This window comes from Halichoerus grypus, chromosome 5, assembly GCF_964656455.1.
Source record: "Halichoerus grypus chromosome 5, mHalGry1.hap1.1, whole genome shotgun sequence".
Classification (NCBI taxonomy): domain Eukaryota; kingdom Metazoa; phylum Chordata; class Mammalia; order Carnivora; family Phocidae; genus Halichoerus; species Halichoerus grypus.
Window position 1 is genome coordinate 86,634,281 of NC_135716.1, and position 16,033 is coordinate 86,650,313.

A 16,033-nucleotide genomic window follows, 5' to 3' on the forward strand; every position below is an offset into this window, starting at 1 on the left:
TTTCTCCCATTTCATGGGAAAAGATATATGTATATAGTGGTGGGAGCAGGAGTGTGTTCCAGTCCTCCTCTACTCTCTGTCTAGAATCTTCTTTGTTCTCACTCTTTTCAGGTCCCAGGGATCTGGGGGGCTGGCTGTGCCCCCAACATAGACACAGATATAGCTGATCAGGTTAGGACTGGTATATGTTGGGGAGGGGGACAGGAGGCAAAAGGAGATTTTTCAGTGTCTTTTACATTTGTTTCTTCCTGATTTCTCCACAGCCACAATCACCAGCTAAAGTCTGACTATGGGAAACCCCAGTGACAGGCCCACGGCCCCTCCCCCACCATTCCATGCACTTAACACCTTGGAGAGCTAGAAAAGGAAATACACCAATCAAATTGCTCAATAACTCTGGACTGTTCTCTTTCAATTCCTGCTTCCTACTCCGTTCTCTTGGCTGCCTCTACCTTAACACCTATTACCACAGCCAAACAGGCTTTCAAGGTGCTTTCCCTCAACGAAGTCACAGTCCCTATTCGTTTTTTACAATGGGGTCAGAAAGATCTAACACGAGATTGCCAGTCTCTATCACTTGATGCGGTATATGGAATTCAGTCTGCCAGCCTGAATGTGTTTGGAGAATTTCTTGGAGGTTCTCTTGCACCCCCTCTTCATGACTTTCAAATGTTTTCGTAGGGTCGCTATGACAGCATCCCAGCTATCCGTGCCTGCTTCCTTATTCAGTCCCTATTCTGGACACGCAGCTCGCCCGTGACTGTTGCATGCCAAGTGGCTGGAACCAATCAGCTCATTGAGGGCTTCCTTGGAAGCCAATCAGAGCCTAAGGAAGTGACCTCACCCCAGGGAGAGCTGTGTGGGCGAGAAAGCATCTCTCAGAGCTGAGTGTCCCTAAGTCACTCCCCTCCTCCCCACCCTCCGTACTTCCTGTAAAGCGATACCGCCTACCCCCTCTACTCCAAGAAGGGAGTGAGAAAGTCTACCTAAATTCCACAAAGGAAGAACCAAAAGGGAAACTGCAACTCAGCCACAAAGCAGCTTCTGGAAGTGGAGAATGGGGGTTCCTCTTGCACAGACCTATCTTTCAGTGTGGGGTCCCCGGGGGGCCTGGAAGAGGGTGGTGGCTGAGGAACAATCAGCACCTCCTCCCTACTCCCTCCCTGCACCTGGCTTTCTTGACTCTCTCTCACAAAAATAGCTGTAATCTTTCCTTGTAAACAAGGACAAGATCAAGGTCAAGTGTGGGAAAGAGAGGGCCCGTGTCCTTGTGAACACATGTGAAAACAGACAATCCGTGTCCTGTGGCGTGAGGACCAGAGGCTCGGAAGCCAACTGGTCTTCAGGACATGGGCTGTTCTTCTCTACTCCTCGCTCTGAGCAGCCTCATAGATGAGTTCCTGAATGTTCCCTGGCAGGGCTAGAACGGGAGTATGTGTCTCACCATGGGAGTGGAGGGAAGGGGTAAAGGACAGGAAGGCTGTAACCCCCAGTGTGTCACATTGGACTCTGATGGGTAAGGAAAGAATGGCTCAGCTAAGCACTCCCTTTTTTCCTCCAGGCCTCTCCCACCAGGCCTCACCCTGGACAGAGAGGCAGATAAAAACATTTTATTTAAAAATATAAAGCTGGCCTTACTCCTAACTGCACACACCCCCAATTATCTTTCACTATAAAAAAGTGGGTGGGGGCTTATGTACAGCTCTCTCAGCTCTAACAACTCCAGTATTTCTTTGACCCTTCTTTCTTTCTTTCATACAATTAAGACATTGGTCCTTGGCCCTTTAAGGGAGCTATCTGTCATCACTGTCCATTCCTATCTCCAGGGCCAAACAGTTTATCTGGGCTCTAAGCAAATGATTTGCCTGCCCACAAAACCAAATAATAGGGACAGTTACTCTCTGTATCTTAAACCAAAAAGATCCAAAGGTCCAGGGTGCTGTTCAGGGTCCTTTGTCAGTATATAGCCTCATCCATATTGTCATCACTGTCACCCCCAAAGTCCTCTCCATTGTCAAAATACGACATGATGTAATCAGTTTCCTGAAACAGAACAAAAAGAAATCAAAGTCAGGCTTGCTTTCGGCCTTGTCCTTCCTCCCGGTGTGTCAGGCCCCTCCCCTCCCCATGAAACCATCCCAGGCCTGGGAAGTCCCTTTGGCTGCAGTTTGCTCTTGAGAAGAGCCTAGGGACACGTGAAGTGGAGGGCACGATCCTCCAGGGCACATCTCCTTCGGCTCTCCAGCCCTCTAGAGGGAACATCCCTGGTGCGCGGAGTTGAGACCCCCAGAGCTGATGAGGAAGAGATGGGAACTGAGGTTGGAAGGAGAGCCCTTTCACCTCTTCATGTTCTTCTTCATCATACTCCTCTTCTTCTTCCTCTTCCTTCTCTTCTTCTTCTTCTTTCTCCTCATCTTCCTCTGAAGTCACTTCTTCCTCCTTTTTCTCCAGGGTCTTATGTGGAGATGAATAGAAGAAGAAACTCAGACTCAGTTCAGAGAAGGGAAAGAATGAAGCACACATGGGCCAAAGGACGGGGCACGGGTCTGGGGTCCAGGTGGTCTCTGTGCACATTTCCTCCTTACCTCTAGTTTCTGTATTGTTTCTTCCTTATCTTCTGTGTTCTTAGGGGGCCTCTTGGGAATCAGGATGGTGGTCCCTGGTCAAGGAATCAAAAGGTGAACCATCAGAGAGCAAACTTCCTTATTAGCTTTCTACCCCACCCTCTCGCACAGACGATGTCACTCTGCTGCCCTCATGTGGCCACCATGGCATCCAGCTACAATACTGGGTGGAGTGGGTAGGAACTGGGAGGGCAGGCAAGACCACCCACAGACTCTGGCCCTCCAGCTGATGAAGGAAATCTCTCTTCTGCCTCCTTTTCCAGATACACTCACGTTCCTTTTGTAGCTTCCGCACTCGGATCTTTAGCTCCCGGGGTAAACGTCGCCAATCTGGGAACAGTGGGAACATAAAAGTCAGTAAGACCCTGCCTGGGGTCTCCTATGAATAATTGGTTTTAAAGGAGAGGTAAGAGACAGGATAATGGTGAGGAAGGAAGGGGATGGGTCAAAGTTGCTTAGAACAAAACTGTGGCTTGGATGCCTCTAGGAAAGTGGGGCTATTTAATAGGTTTTCAGGGAGAGTCGGAAAGTGTTTTGGAGCACATCTAGGGCTCCAGTTTGTACATACTGAACAGAGTGGAGGGAGGAACAGAGAAAGGTGGGCGGGTTGGTGGCTTGTGGCATCTTGAGGATTTAAAAAAAGGGCAGTCAATGAAAGGGCCCATCACCTACCAGGGTTCCAATCGATGGCATTGTCAATCGGCCCTGACATCTGATATTTGTCTGAGTAACGCTCCACATCTGAGGGGTCAGAGGCCAAGGGTCAAAGTTTTATCCTTTCAGAGCCCCGGAAGAGGGTTGTTCCTGAGGGCCCAGCCCTCTCAATACTCAGGCATCGTCTGTTCCTTCACCCCAAACCCAGAGCCCAGGGGGTCAGCTTCCGTGAGGACCTTCAACACTTTGCCACACCAAATTTTTGTTTTTGTCATCTCCCTTAACCCAAAGGCATGGCCATATTGAGAGGTAGTGTGGTACATTGGAAAGTATACTAAAGAGCAAGAGATCAGGGTTCAAGTCTTCCCTTTACTCTTTGTTAATGGGGCCACCAGGCAAGTCTTTCATCCCTCTGAGCTTCAGCTTCTAAGGCTTCAACTGGAAAGCACTGTTTGTCAATACACTCAAACACTGCACTTCCACACCAGCTGGTAAATATCCACTATCCCAAGCCTCCCCATGACTCCCCTTCTCTGGTTCCTCCTGGTCTCCTTGGCCTCTCCAGAATCCTGCCAACCTTAGGAGGGCTTCTCAGACACCCAGCATCAGCCTCCCTTCTGATTGTTTGGTGCCTGTAATATCCGACCTGTTAACCATGTTGATATATTCCATTTAAACCTATGAAATGAGCACCATGATGCTTAACCTCTTACTATCCCCAGACTGTCGTGAGACTCAGAACAAACCACCGATACTAGACTGCATTTCAAAGGCGGGGGTAATTGTTATGATCTCCCCAGCTAGACAGTGAGCTTCCTGCAGCTCTCCTGGCCTCTCAGGCCCCCAGTGCTGCCGTGTATAGGGCACTACTCATGAAAGGCGCTCAGAACATGATGCTCGCGTTCCAACTGACCTCTCTTGGGGACAGCTGGCCGGATGAAGTAGGGGAGCTGCCTCATGGCCCCTCGCAGCTCCTGCTTCAGCGCCAGGACATACTCCCCTTCCTCTCCTGAGGGCAGGGGCACTGGGCGGAACTCCAAGGGCTAAGGAAGCGGGGCAGTGGTCAGTCCAGGGGAAAAAAAAACACTAGAGTACAAACCTAGAAGGGACTCTCCCCCCAGTTCAATCCAATGCTCCCACTGACCAGAGGGCCAAAGAAAAATGGGGGGAGCAATACAGCATTTTGAAAGCTGGGGAGCTGGGAGTGTAAGAAACTACTTTGCCTGGAAAACATCCCATGTGAGTTGGAAGCATAGAGACAGGCAGGGGCAAGATGAGTGTTATGGTGGCCCACAAGGAATCCAGGATCATATACTGTCAGCCAGGGACACACAAGGGGGACAGACACTCACAGGGAAGAGTGGAGAAGGCTGCAGGGTGGGTGGGGGCAGAGCATCCCCCTTCCCAATGCCCACAGCCTCCATGTTGAAGGTCAGCTGGCCCCGGCCACGACCCCGGCCCCCACCCCGACTGGCCATGGTGGAGGGGGCCTGAGTATTCAGTGATCCAGTGAGAAAAACCTGATAAAGACAAAAACAAAAAGAAAAGTATAGTAGAATGATGGGAAGCCAGAGAGGTACAAGGCACTCAATCTTTTCTCCTTAGGACCCAAATAGCCAGTGTAATTCAACAAATTTTGACGGGGAAGGCATTGTACCAGGCAGGGTATTTCTGGAAATACAGACGTGGATGAGACATGGTCCCAACAGGACAGATAATTGCAGCATAGTGTAACTGTAGAACAAAAGGGAAAGTGGGGGTGCCTGAGTGGCTCAGTGGGTTAAGCGTCCGACTTTTGATTTCGGCTCAGGTCATGATCACAGGGTCATGATCTCAGGGTCGTGAGATGGAGCCCCGGCATTGGCTCCACGCTCAGTGGGGAGTCTGCTTGGATTCTCTTTCTCCCTCTGGCCCCCCTCACTCTCTCTCTCTTTCTCAAATCAATTTAAGAGAAGGGGGGAGTGATTAGACCCTTGGATAAAACTTCCCTCCATCCCCGAGATAATTTGATATTTGTCACCATCTGCATATCTCCATATAATCTTTGAATTCTTTCTCTCCCTGACTTTCCACACCCAACCAGGCCCCAGGGCAATCCAATGCAATGACTTTCAGCAAAACACTCACTAAGCATCTACTATGGAAAAGGTAGTGTGCCAGGCACTGTGGGGGCACAGGGATGAGTCATTAGGCTCACTGTCAGTGGTGGGAGGTAGGAGTGAGGAGAACCATTACAATCAATTTATTTTTTTTAAAATACAGCTTAGAAGCGTGGAATCTTAGAATTGGAAGGACCGATAGAATTACCTAGTCTAAATTCCCTCCCAATGCAGCACTCCACTCTGTAAGTTATTAGTCATTTAAATTCCAGTGGCATTTCCTGGAGAGAGGGTGTCCATTGTCTCCCAAGGCAGCCCATCCCATAGTGATCAACTCTGATGAACTGAAAGTTCCTTCTGCTACTGAACTGAACTTTGCTTCTTGTCATCAATCTTGAGGGGCCAGTCAGAGGCAGATAGGATGGAGGATAAAGTTATCAAATGAAAATGAAACTTGCAAGAAATGATATTCCAGTGACAAAGAGCACATCTAGCAGCCAGATCTTGGTTTCTAATACCATTTTCCAACAAAAGGAACCAGGGCTTCTTGGAGAAATGGCTGGTTCTAGGGCTGGGGCAGGAAATATATAACGTGAGCTGGAAGCATCTTCTCGCGCTAGAAAGCAAAGAAGTACTCAAAACGACACACACACACACATCGGTGGGGCTATGTCAAAAGGGCATAAGAGTCAACAGAAAGAGCTCCCAATGGCCAAAGCTGGAAGAATTTGAGCAATAAAATAAAGTAGTATTAGATTATAACCCCATAGTATAAAACAAATATCCATGAGTCCACACTGATATAAATAGATGATTAAATAAGTTAATACATGGGGGGGAGGGGGAAGACAAACCTCTCATGTAGAATTCCAAATAAATTATGTAGACTCCACCCTGAAGAGGGGGAGTATAACTTTCTACTCCCTAAGTGTGGGTGATATATAGGGAATTTTGTCTAATTCAACTTAGGAAAGGGGAGAGTAACTCTACAGTGGAGAACCTGGACAAACACTACCTCAGTCTGGTGACCAAGGTCAACATCAACAATATTAAATTACATTGCTAGTAAGGGTACGTACCCTAAATAAGATGGGAGAAGGGAGAAAGCTAGGAAGACTGGGATGGTGAAAGGAGGCTTGATGAATCACAAGGTCTCAAGTTTGGAAGAGCCCTCAGAAATCATGTATTCATTCATTCAACAAATAATTATTGAGCATTTACTATATGCCAGACACAATGCTAGACAACAGGGATTATAGTGAATCCTCTACTCTAGACTTATAGCCTTCCTCTGATAAACCTTATTTAGTAAATTGTTATACAGTTTCTATTTACACATCTTTAGTAAGAGGACTCCCTATCTCACTTTGCAAGTTATTCCATTTTTGGATATTTGTTCTTCAATTAATATCCAACAAATACTCTAAACAAGAAATATATGGCTCAACAAAATGCCCTAGTTGGTGAAAAAAAATGATTTAGAAATATGTATAAGGTCATCTATTTTGTCAAACACACACATACACATTGTTTTATATGCACATACACATTTATGATGAAAAAAAGGTGTTCTTGAAGGATACATACCGAAAATTAATGTTGGCTAATTTGAGGTGATGGGATTTGTGTGGTTTTGGGGGGGGCGGTTATGTGTACTTTAAAGTTTGTTTTCTATACTGAATAGGTATTGCTTTTTTAATAAGAGAAAAATAATAATTTAAAAATTAAAAATATAGCAACAGAATAGTAGATGAGATTAATAATATGTAGCAGGAAGGAGAGGGTAGAATATGTGTGTCTGAGGAATTTGGAAAGTTTAAGGTTCAACAAAAAATGTGAGGAAAAAATTGCTGTTAGTTAACAGATTAAACTGTGATCTGATTGAAAGAACATATTAGGGGAGAAAGGATGTCTCATGGACACTAGAGAAAGAGAAAGAATTTGTGAGCATGTCTTCAGGCCCTTTCAAGGGAAAGGACATGCTAACCAACTGGTTTAGGTAGCTTTCCACCTGACAGATACAGTTCTAGCAGTGGGGATGGGAGCTGGTTTGATCGCAAAGCAGTAAGGAGTCAAGAAAAGGTTGTAAGCTTTGAGGTTAGACAAATCGAATTCCATTTCCAGACACTAACCAAGTAACCCCCAAGGATATGAGGTAAAAGGAAGACAAAATTTTATTTAATTGAGGCAATAAACTGGTGGTTGGAAACTATAAATCGTCCATTTCTACCCAACTCAGGTCAGGAATCTACGGTGTGTCTCTTCTGTTGAAGATTGTGATTGAGTCTAAATTCTTGAGAATATTTAGGGTCTTCCATAATCTGGTCCCAAACTGCTTTTCCTTATCGTCAATCCTCTCTAGAGCTCATCCTTGTACTCTCCTTCCCCCAAACAACATCTCATATACATGATACTCACTCTAGTAACTATATTGTGGTAGAAATTAAGAAGCCAGTTTCAACAAAACATACAGAAAAACCATTACATCAAATTTCAGAAAGGCAGTACACGTAGCGGTTAAGAACGTGGATTTGAATTCCAGTTCTGTCATTTCCTAGCTACACAACCTTCAGCAATTAATTTAATATCTCTAAACCTGTTTCCTCACCTATAAATGGGAATAGTAATAATAAAACCATCTTAATTCATTCAACAAATATTTACTGAGTGCTTGTTATATGCCAGGCACTATTCCAAGTGCTAGGATATAGCAGTGAACAAAACAAACAAAAACTGCTGTGTCCATGGAATTTAAATGGAGCTTACATTCTCGTAGAGTTATCAATATACAGATATTTCAAGCCATGAGACTGGCTGGAATGCCTAATGGAGTAGATGTGAACAGAGAAAAAAGAGATCCAGAGACTGAGGCTCTAGCACTCTAATTTGTACTCTAATATTTTGGATTTGCTATATTTATGATAAATAAGACAAAGAGTTAACCCTCATTATATGAGAACTCATGGAAATTCAAATGAAAAAAAAATCATACCAATAGAATAACTGTGCAAAGGACATGAATAGGCAATTGACAAAAGAATGATTAGTAAAACCAGTCTTCACTTATCAAATTGACAAAGACTTAAAAAATAATCAGACTGCCAGTTTTTTTTGAGATGGGCACTCTCATACCTCACTGGAAGGATTGTGTTTATACACAGTCTGTCAGGGGAGCAATTTGGCCACTTGAATCAACAGCCTCTTAAATCGTCATATCCTTAATCCAATAATCCTACTTAAAAAAAATCTATCCTAAAGAAATCGTCAGAAATGTAAGTACAAGGATGGTCATTATAGAGCTATCCATGGTAGCAAAACTTCTGAAATAACCTAAATGGTCCAACGAAGAATGAATGGTCAAAAAAAATCAAATGTCCATTTTACATCGCTATGTAGAAAGAAAAATGACTCCAAATAATATTTAAAAGCAAAAAAAAAGTTCACAATATAAAGTGGAGGGAAACATGATATAAAATTGTATTTGTTGTATACATAATATACACATACACATATATACGTATATATGCAGAAAAGAAATTGAAAGGATAAGTATTAAAGTAATAATAATGGGGGCGCCTGGGTGGCTCAGTCGTTGGGCGTCTGCCTTCGGCTCGGGTCGTGATCCCAGCGTCCTGGGATCGGGCCCCGCATCGGGCCCCGCATCGGGCTCTCTGCTCCGCGGGAAGCCTGCTTCTCCCTCTCCCACTCCCCCTGCTTGTGTTCCCTCTCTCGCTGTGTCTCTCTCTGTCAAATAAATAAATAATCTTTAAAAATAATAATAAAAAATAAAGTAATAATAATGGTTATCACTAGATCATGCTCATGAAATAATAAGCATTTTGATTTATACCTTTATGTGTTTCCAAATTTTCTAGAATAAATGTATATTACTTCTTTAATCAGAAGCCAAAAGGGATGGTTTTATTTTTAAGAATGCTACTAGAATTCAAATCCATGTTCCTAACCAGGACAGCTCCCCCTCTTTTATAATGAAAGTGAGGAATGCATTTCGTTGAGCTATATATTTGTTTAGAATATTTGTTGGATATTAATTGAAGAACAAATATCCAAAAATGGAATAACCTGCAAAGTGAGATAGGGAGTCCTCTTTAAAATAGAAGCTGGATAACAATTTACTAAATACAGTTTATCATAGGAAGGATGCATGTCTAAAGTAGAGGATTCATTATGATCCCCATTGTCTAGCGTATGTCTGGCATATAGGAGGTGCTCAATAAATATCTGTTGAATGAATGAATGAATGAATACATGATTTCTGAGGGCTCTTCCAAACTGCGAGACCTTATGATTCATCAAGTCACCACTTACCATCCCAGTCCTCCTAGTTTTCTCCCCTCTCTTGACTGTGGGAGCAATTATATTATAAACCACTAATTTAAGAGATCTTAATTAGATATTGTATTGTATTGTATTTTGTCTTTTATTAATTGTTCCCCAATTACGTTAGGAGTTTAAATTCTGCCTTCCCAATCAATTCCATTCAATTAACCTTTATTGGGCACTTCATATTAGGTACAAGAACCTGCCTACAAAACCTTATATTCTCAGAAGAACAGAAACATTAGAGAGCGCGCTAAGGGCTCTAATGGAGAGGTATGCATAAAATACTATCGTCAGACTGGGGAACGGTTAGTTCTGGAAAAAAAACAAAAAAGAAAGAAAGAAAGAAAAAGATAGTCCAGGAAAGCTACAGGTAGGAGGTAATATTTCAGCTAAGTCCTGATAGATAACAGGAGTTTGTCAGACTCTTAGACAAGGGAATAATACGAATAGATTCGGGGGAAGCTGATGCCATAGCAAAGAGTCAGAGATACAAGAGTGAGCCTTCCTCACTTTGTGCTTTAACATCTCTCCCCTATGCACGAATGAAAACTGCAGTTCTCTGGTATATAATCAGTACAGCAATGGGAGCCCTGAAGAGAAAGGGAAAGAAGAGTAGGAAGCCAGAGGGGGCTAGATCCAACAGGCTGCCGCAAAGCGTTGTCTATCTATCTCGCAGCTTGGCCCTGGTGAGCTAGTTCGGGAGGTGTGGGACAGAACCAGGTCAGAGCCACCAGGACGGAGCCTTACCTGCTGCCCCTCCCCCACGCAGAGCCCACGTCGCAGCCAACTTGAAATTTGCTGGTCTTCCTCTAGCTGCTGGCGCTGTAGGTCCGCCTCTCAGAGCTCCCCATTGGTGAGTTCTCCCGGCCAATCTAGGAGAAGAGGAGGAGGGAGATCCGCCCATTTGAAGCCGAGGAGAAGTAGGGAGGGGGAGAGTCAGCCGGAACCCAGGCTCGGGAAGCCCCGCGCGGCGCGAAGGGAGATGGGGTTGCAAAATCAAGCAGGGGTCAGTTATTTCCGACCTCATCTCAGATGGGGGAGCTCCTGGCTAGCGAGAGTCCACAGAGGGAACCTGACACTTAGATCTCACCGAGGGACTCTGTAGAGGAAGCTCCCACAGATAAATGAAAGTGTTGTTCGTTAGGGATGAGTATTTTGGGGACTTGGGCTTCCGACCCTGGCCCCTCCATTACTCCAACCTTCCCTCTAGTCCTACACTGCTTCCCTCCAGCACCACCAATGAATACTTCTTTTCTATTTTCTTACACCCCCCCACCCCCCCACCCCCCGCCAAGGGTTGCTGCCATGTCTGTGAGATGGGAGGAAAGTTTGGGGAAGGAAGGATTAGGAATCAGAGAACCAGAGTTGGGGAGGCAGGACAGAAGCCCAGTGTTTCCCGCATTTTCTATTGCCTTCCAGCTCCTTCTAGCCCTTGGTGAAGGAGAGCACGGTGGCGAGGGTGAGTGGAGGGCAGTGGTGGAGAGGAATCCTACTTTCATACACACACACCCCACAAAAACAACCCCAGAAATAGAGGGAAAGAATAATCCAGAGTAGTGATAAAACCTAGGAGTTAGTCAAGAAGACTATCCCATGTGTCAGAGAAAATGGCCCTGGGAGTGAAGCCTCTGGACTTGGAAGGCTGCAGGTGTAGTGGCAAGACCCGCAGTCTTTGGAATAGGACAGAAACAGAGCTGTGAGGCTTTGGAGAACTTGCTTAACTTTATTAAGTCTCAGTTTCTTCATCTATAACAAGGAGATTCCTACCTTACAGCATTGTTCTGAGGATTTGATATAATGTATGTGAAGTACTTAGCATATAGTTGGTGTCCAACAAATGGTAGCTAGTAAAAATGGGTAGCTTCCCTGCAATATTTCTCCCCCTCCTTCTCCAGAAACATTATTTTTGGTATCTTGTGTCTGGTGGCTTCCAGTCTGAATTATCTCAGGTGAGTTTTCCAAATCCTTGGGAATTTTTTCCCTCATCTTCCACTTCCCCTCATGCCTTCCAGCTGGACACAAACTCCTTCCTAAAATATGCAGATGGAAGCTATGGTAACCATGGAGACAGGGCAGGTGGCAAGGAGAGGCAGAGACAGGCAGCAGAGAGACCCATTATGATTGCGACAGATAGGCAGAGAGAATACTTAGGGAGCGATTGGACAGAGACCTTCAAGCAACATGGAAAAATAATGAGTCTAAGCAAGACTGAGTGTAAAGAGATGCAATGAGAAAGGGATGTGTTACAAGGTTCGCTCTTCTCTCTGCCTCTTTTCTCTCTCCGTCTCCCCCTCCAAGAATATGGGGAGGAAGGCATCTGGGAATGCCACCTGGTGTAGCTAAAAATGACCCAGTATATCCACTCTCCTCATACTTATCTGAGGTTTGTACAAGGGATCTGAGGTTCAAGTTTATCTGTGCTGTGTGTTCCGTTTGGGCGGAGATGGAGTGAGGATGTACCGCTGCGTCTGGCTCCAGCTCTCCCTGACATGTAAACTACAAGGAGGCAGCCAGATCTCTTGCTCTCTCTGCGCAGTATGGACTCCGGCTGTGGATCCCAATCGCCTCTCTCCACCCCTCTGCACAGTGTGCCATGTGCTGTGTGTGGCAGGTCAGATCTGGCGCACAGACGCGCATAAACACATCTAGCGCGGAGAATGGGGCTCTGCTCAACGAAGAATTGGGATGGTCCCAGTCTGGGTCGCGGAGGAGTCTCCTAAGAAACATTTAGGTTTGTTGGGGCTGAGGGGAGGTCGGCTAAGCAAGAGAAGTCAGGATTGGAGCCTCTAGGTTTTGAGGCTTTATGTGTGCATGGGTGGGGGAACGGTTTGGTGCCCGACGCCCCCACCCGCAGAGACTAGTCTATAAATAGCAAGGCAGAGCTCCGCCCCCCCCCCCCAAGCTTCTCTCCTCCCGAGCCGGCGCCTTGCCCGGGGCGCACCGGGAGGAGGGACCAGGATCCGGTGCCCGGGCGCAGATACTGACACCAAGGGAATCCGGGTGCCCCTCCCCACGCCATGTGGGCCCCCGGGAGCCCAGCTCCGCCACCTAGGCTGCCCCATGGCCCTGGCCTCAGTCCTGGCCCGGCGGAGATCCTGCGGACATTCAGGTATCTATTTGGGCGCACAGCCTGGGAGGGAAAGAGCAAGGAGTGATGGGGAACATAGCAGGGGCAAAAGAAACCCCCAATTCTCCCCCCACCCGTTTTAGGTCCCAAATGCAAGCTGCTTCCCTCCCCCCACTCAATATTTGGGGCTGTGGCAACCTAAAAGAGGTTAGGAATGGGAATTATGTGTGTGAATGTATGGGTGCATGTGTGTGGGTGGGTGGCGTTCAGCATCCTAGAAAGGGGTATTCCAAGTGCGGATAAGAAAAGGGGGATGCTGGAAAGGTCTGAGAAGCCGTGGGGTGAGGGTGGGGGTGCGGTATCCCTGCGCGTGCACGTACGCATTTGCACGCGCGCTCGTCCTTCAATGCGGGTGCACCCTTCCCACCTCCTCAGGCATGCGCTGGGGGGAGGGGGCGGCTCAAAGGCATGAGTTAGAGGAAGGACTGTGTGCCGTGCCGTGCCGTGGAGATCTCCCCACGCCGTCTCCTTCCACCGGTGCCTCAGTTTCCCTGCCTGAATCCGTCAATAAGATCTCTCTCTTTCTCGCAGGGATTGGCTTCGCCACTGAGCCCTCAGGCCTCCGCCAGCCACCACCCCCACGCCCCTAGACATCCTCGGCGGGCCCCAGTCCCGGCTCCATTGGTGCTCTCGCCCCTGCCGCAGCTATGCTGCACACCGAGGGCCACGCTCTTCTTCGGGCCGTGGGTCAGGGTAAGCTACGCTTGGCCCGTTTGCTTCTGGAGGGAGGCGCCTACGTGAATGAGGGTGATGCCCAGGGGGAGACTGCGCTAATGGCGGCCTGTCGGGCCCGTTACGACGACCCCCAGAACAAGGCGCGCATGGTACGCTACCTCCTGGAGCAAGGCGCGGACCCCAACATCGCAGACCGCCTGGGGCGCACCGCGCTGATGCACGCCTGCGCCGGGGGTGGGGGCGCCGCCGTGGCCTCGCTGCTACTTGCCCACGGTGCAGACCCCTCAGTGCGAGATCACGCGGGCGCCTCGGCGCTTGTCCACGCCCTGGACCGTGGGGACCGCGAGACCCTTGCCACGCTGCTGGACGCCTGTAAGGCCAAGGGCACGGAGGTCATCATCATCACCACCGACACCTCGCCCTCGGGAACCAAGAAGACTCGACAGTATCTCAATTCCCCACCGTCCCCGGGGGTGGAGGACCCTGCTCCCGCTCCTCCCAGCCCCGGGGTCTGCACGTCGCCTTCCGAAATCCAACTGCAGGCTGCAGGAGGAGGAGGAGGAGGACGAGGATTGCTATCCCCTCGCGCTCAGGAAGAAGAGGAGAAGCGGGACGTATTCGAATTCCCTCTTCCTAAGCCCCCTGATGACCCCTCCCCTTCTGAGCCGCTCCCCAAACCACCTCGTCACCCTCCAAAACCACTCAAAAGGCTCAACTCCGAGCCCTGGGGCCTAGTGGCTCCTCCTCAACCGGTCCCACCCGCGGAAGGGAGGCCGGGGATCGAGCGCCTGACCGCGGAATTCAACGGCCTGACTCTGACCGGTCGACCCCGTCTTTCCAGACGTCACAGCACGGAAGGTCCGGAGGATCCGCCCCCGTGGGCGGAGAAAGTGACGGGTGGGGGTCCTCTCTCTCGCCGAAACACTGCGCCAGAAGCTCAGGAGCCTGGTCCCCCTTCAGGGCTGAGGCAGAAACTGAGCCGCATGGAGTCGGTGGAGCTCGATACCCCCGGAAATATTTGCCCCGACTCGCCGGAGTGCAGCCGCTTGTCCCTGGAGCGCCGGCGGTACAGCGCCTCCCCGCTGACCCTCCCTCCAGCCGGCTCGGCTCCCTCCCCGCGCCAGTCCCAGGAGAGTCTGCCAGGGGCTGTATCTCCGCTGAGCGGACGGAGGCGGAGTCCCGGGCTGCTGGAGCGGAGGGGCTCGGGGACGTTGCTCCTGGACCACATCGCGCAAACGCGGCCCGGTTTCCTGCCTCCACTCAACGTCAGCCCCCACCCTCCCATCCCTGACATTCGCCCCCAACCCGGAGGTCGGGCGCCTTCGCTGCCCGCCCCTCCCCAGGCGGGGGCGCCAGGCTCTCCCAGGACCAAGCGCAAGTTGGTGAGGCGCCACTCCATGCAGACTGAGCAGATCCGCCTGCTAGGGGGCTTCCAGAGTCTAGGCGGGCCAGGGGAGCCAGGGCGCTGAGAGGAGTGAGAGGAACCAAGGAGGGTGGGGATCAGGACCTTGATGGGACAGGTGGGAGAACCAACTCACACACACACCACGGACATCGTGGTCTTTTGCCTGTGCTCCTGGGCACGGTGCACGCACACATGGGTAAAAAAGTGTCCACAAGCACAGCACTCTTATTCACAGGGAAGGGTAAGTACTCTCTCTACTGGGCATATAGACACATACATTCATGTCCTGGTCACTTCACATGCATATGGGGATACTTGTGTACCCATCCATAGGAATGGCACACACAGGGCCACTTGTGCTAGGGCCCCAAGTGGGTCCCAAAGTCACTTGCATTTGTTCAAAAGCCGTAGGGAACCCCTACTTATGGATAGTCTCCAATCTTTTTGCCCTTTTGCAGAAGCAATCCCCTGCTTTCCATGTATGCCCTGCAACACAGCCCGTTCACGACTTTGCACACTCTGCCCTCTTCCTGGATATCCCAACCTGTGTAGGTCTTGCTTCTCTCTCCAGGCCTGGCTCCTTGTTCACACCCTGCTTCCAGCCCTAACCACTTTTCAGGATATCTTCTTCACCCTCCTTGGGGTTTTCCTGCAGCAACCCTCAGCTTCAGTTCTGCTGCTGCCCTTCCTGCTCTCAGCTTTACTTCTCAACTTCCTGCTTTTTATTCCACCTTGTTCCCCTAACCAATACAGGAGGTTGTCTCATTTTCCCAGGGAGTGGGTCATGGGCTCTATGCTGCTCTTCTGTCTGTCTGAGCTTATGAACACCCCCACAGGTAGAAGTGGGGAGTAACCCTAAATCACTCCTCTCTCCACTTGACATATCAAATAAATGTGTTCAGAAGTCTCTGTTTTGTCACTTCTGCCTGAGGGTGTGGGGTATGGGGAATGAGGAATGGGGAGGGAGGATGATGCTTACTATAGCTCTAATGATCTAGGGGATACTTAGAGGTTCCAGCCACCTTCTTTGCAGGAGACCAACTGACCAGCTGTGGTTGCAGAAGAAAAGACAAGTGTCCTGTGTCCTGAAGGTTTTAAGGCATTT

The 16,033-nt window shown here is 48.6% G+C and overlaps 2 protein-coding genes across 6 annotated transcripts; one reads left to right on the top strand and one right to left on the bottom strand.

Annotated features, from left to right (window-relative positions):
* Window positions 1–1,594: 1,594 nt before the first annotated feature.
* On the bottom strand, window positions 1,595–10,589 carry POLR3GL (RNA polymerase III subunit GL). Of its 2 annotated transcripts, XM_036113016.2 has the most exons (8): window positions 10,469–10,589; window positions 4,631–4,798; window positions 4,192–4,321; window positions 3,297–3,365; window positions 2,898–2,954; window positions 2,586–2,659; window positions 2,341–2,454; window positions 1,595–2,043 (listed from the first exon to the last, which is right to left on the bottom strand). In XM_036113016.2, exons 2-8 carry the CDS (start codon window positions 4,754–4,756, stop codon window positions 1,957–1,959), a joined length of 657 nt encoding a protein of 218 aa, XP_035968909.1. In that variant the 5' UTR covers window positions 4,757–4,798; window positions 10,469–10,589; the 3' UTR covers window positions 1,595–1,956. The 2 variants fall into 2 exon arrangements, with proteins under 2 accessions (XP_035968909.1, XP_035968910.1); XM_036113017.2 differs by lacking the exon at window positions 3,297–3,365.
* A 1,724-nt stretch (window positions 10,590–12,313) lies between these two features.
* On the top strand, window positions 12,314–15,835 carry ANKRD34A (ankyrin repeat domain 34A). Of its 4 annotated transcripts, none has more exons than XM_036113004.2 (3): window positions 12,428–12,452; window positions 12,932–12,995; window positions 13,380–15,835. In XM_036113004.2, the coding sequence occupies exon 3, from the start codon at window positions 13,496–13,498 to the stop codon at window positions 14,990–14,992; it is 1,497 nt and encodes a 498-aa protein (XP_035968897.1). In that variant the 5' UTR covers window positions 12,428–12,452; window positions 12,932–12,995; window positions 13,380–13,495; the 3' UTR covers window positions 14,993–15,835. The 4 variants fall into 4 exon arrangements, with proteins under 4 accessions (XP_035968898.1, XP_035968897.1, XP_035968896.1 ...); XM_036113003.2 differs by lacking the exon at window positions 12,428–12,452 and adding an exon at window positions 12,621–12,830; XM_036113005.2 differs by lacking the exon at window positions 12,932–12,995 and having other exon boundaries at window positions 12,314–12,452.
* Window positions 15,836–16,033: the final 198 nt, after the last annotated feature.

Coding starts and splice junctions, on each gene's coding strand:
- POLR3GL (XM_036113016.2), bottom strand. CDS start 4,756: ATGGCCAGTCGGGGTGGGGGCCGGGGTCGTGGCCGGGGCCAGCTGACC. Junction 3,366..4,191: donor GCCAGCTGTCCCCAAGAGAG/GTCAGTTGGAAC, acceptor CTGACCCCTCAG/ATGTGGAGCGTTACTCAGAC. Junction 2,455..2,585: donor AAACAATACAGAAACTAGAG/GTAAGGAGGAAA, acceptor TCTCCACATAAG/ACCCTGGAGAAAAAGGAGGA.
- ANKRD34A (XM_036113005.2), top strand. CDS start 13,496: ATGCTGCACACCGAGGGCCACGCTCTTCTTCGGGCCGTGGGTCAGGGT.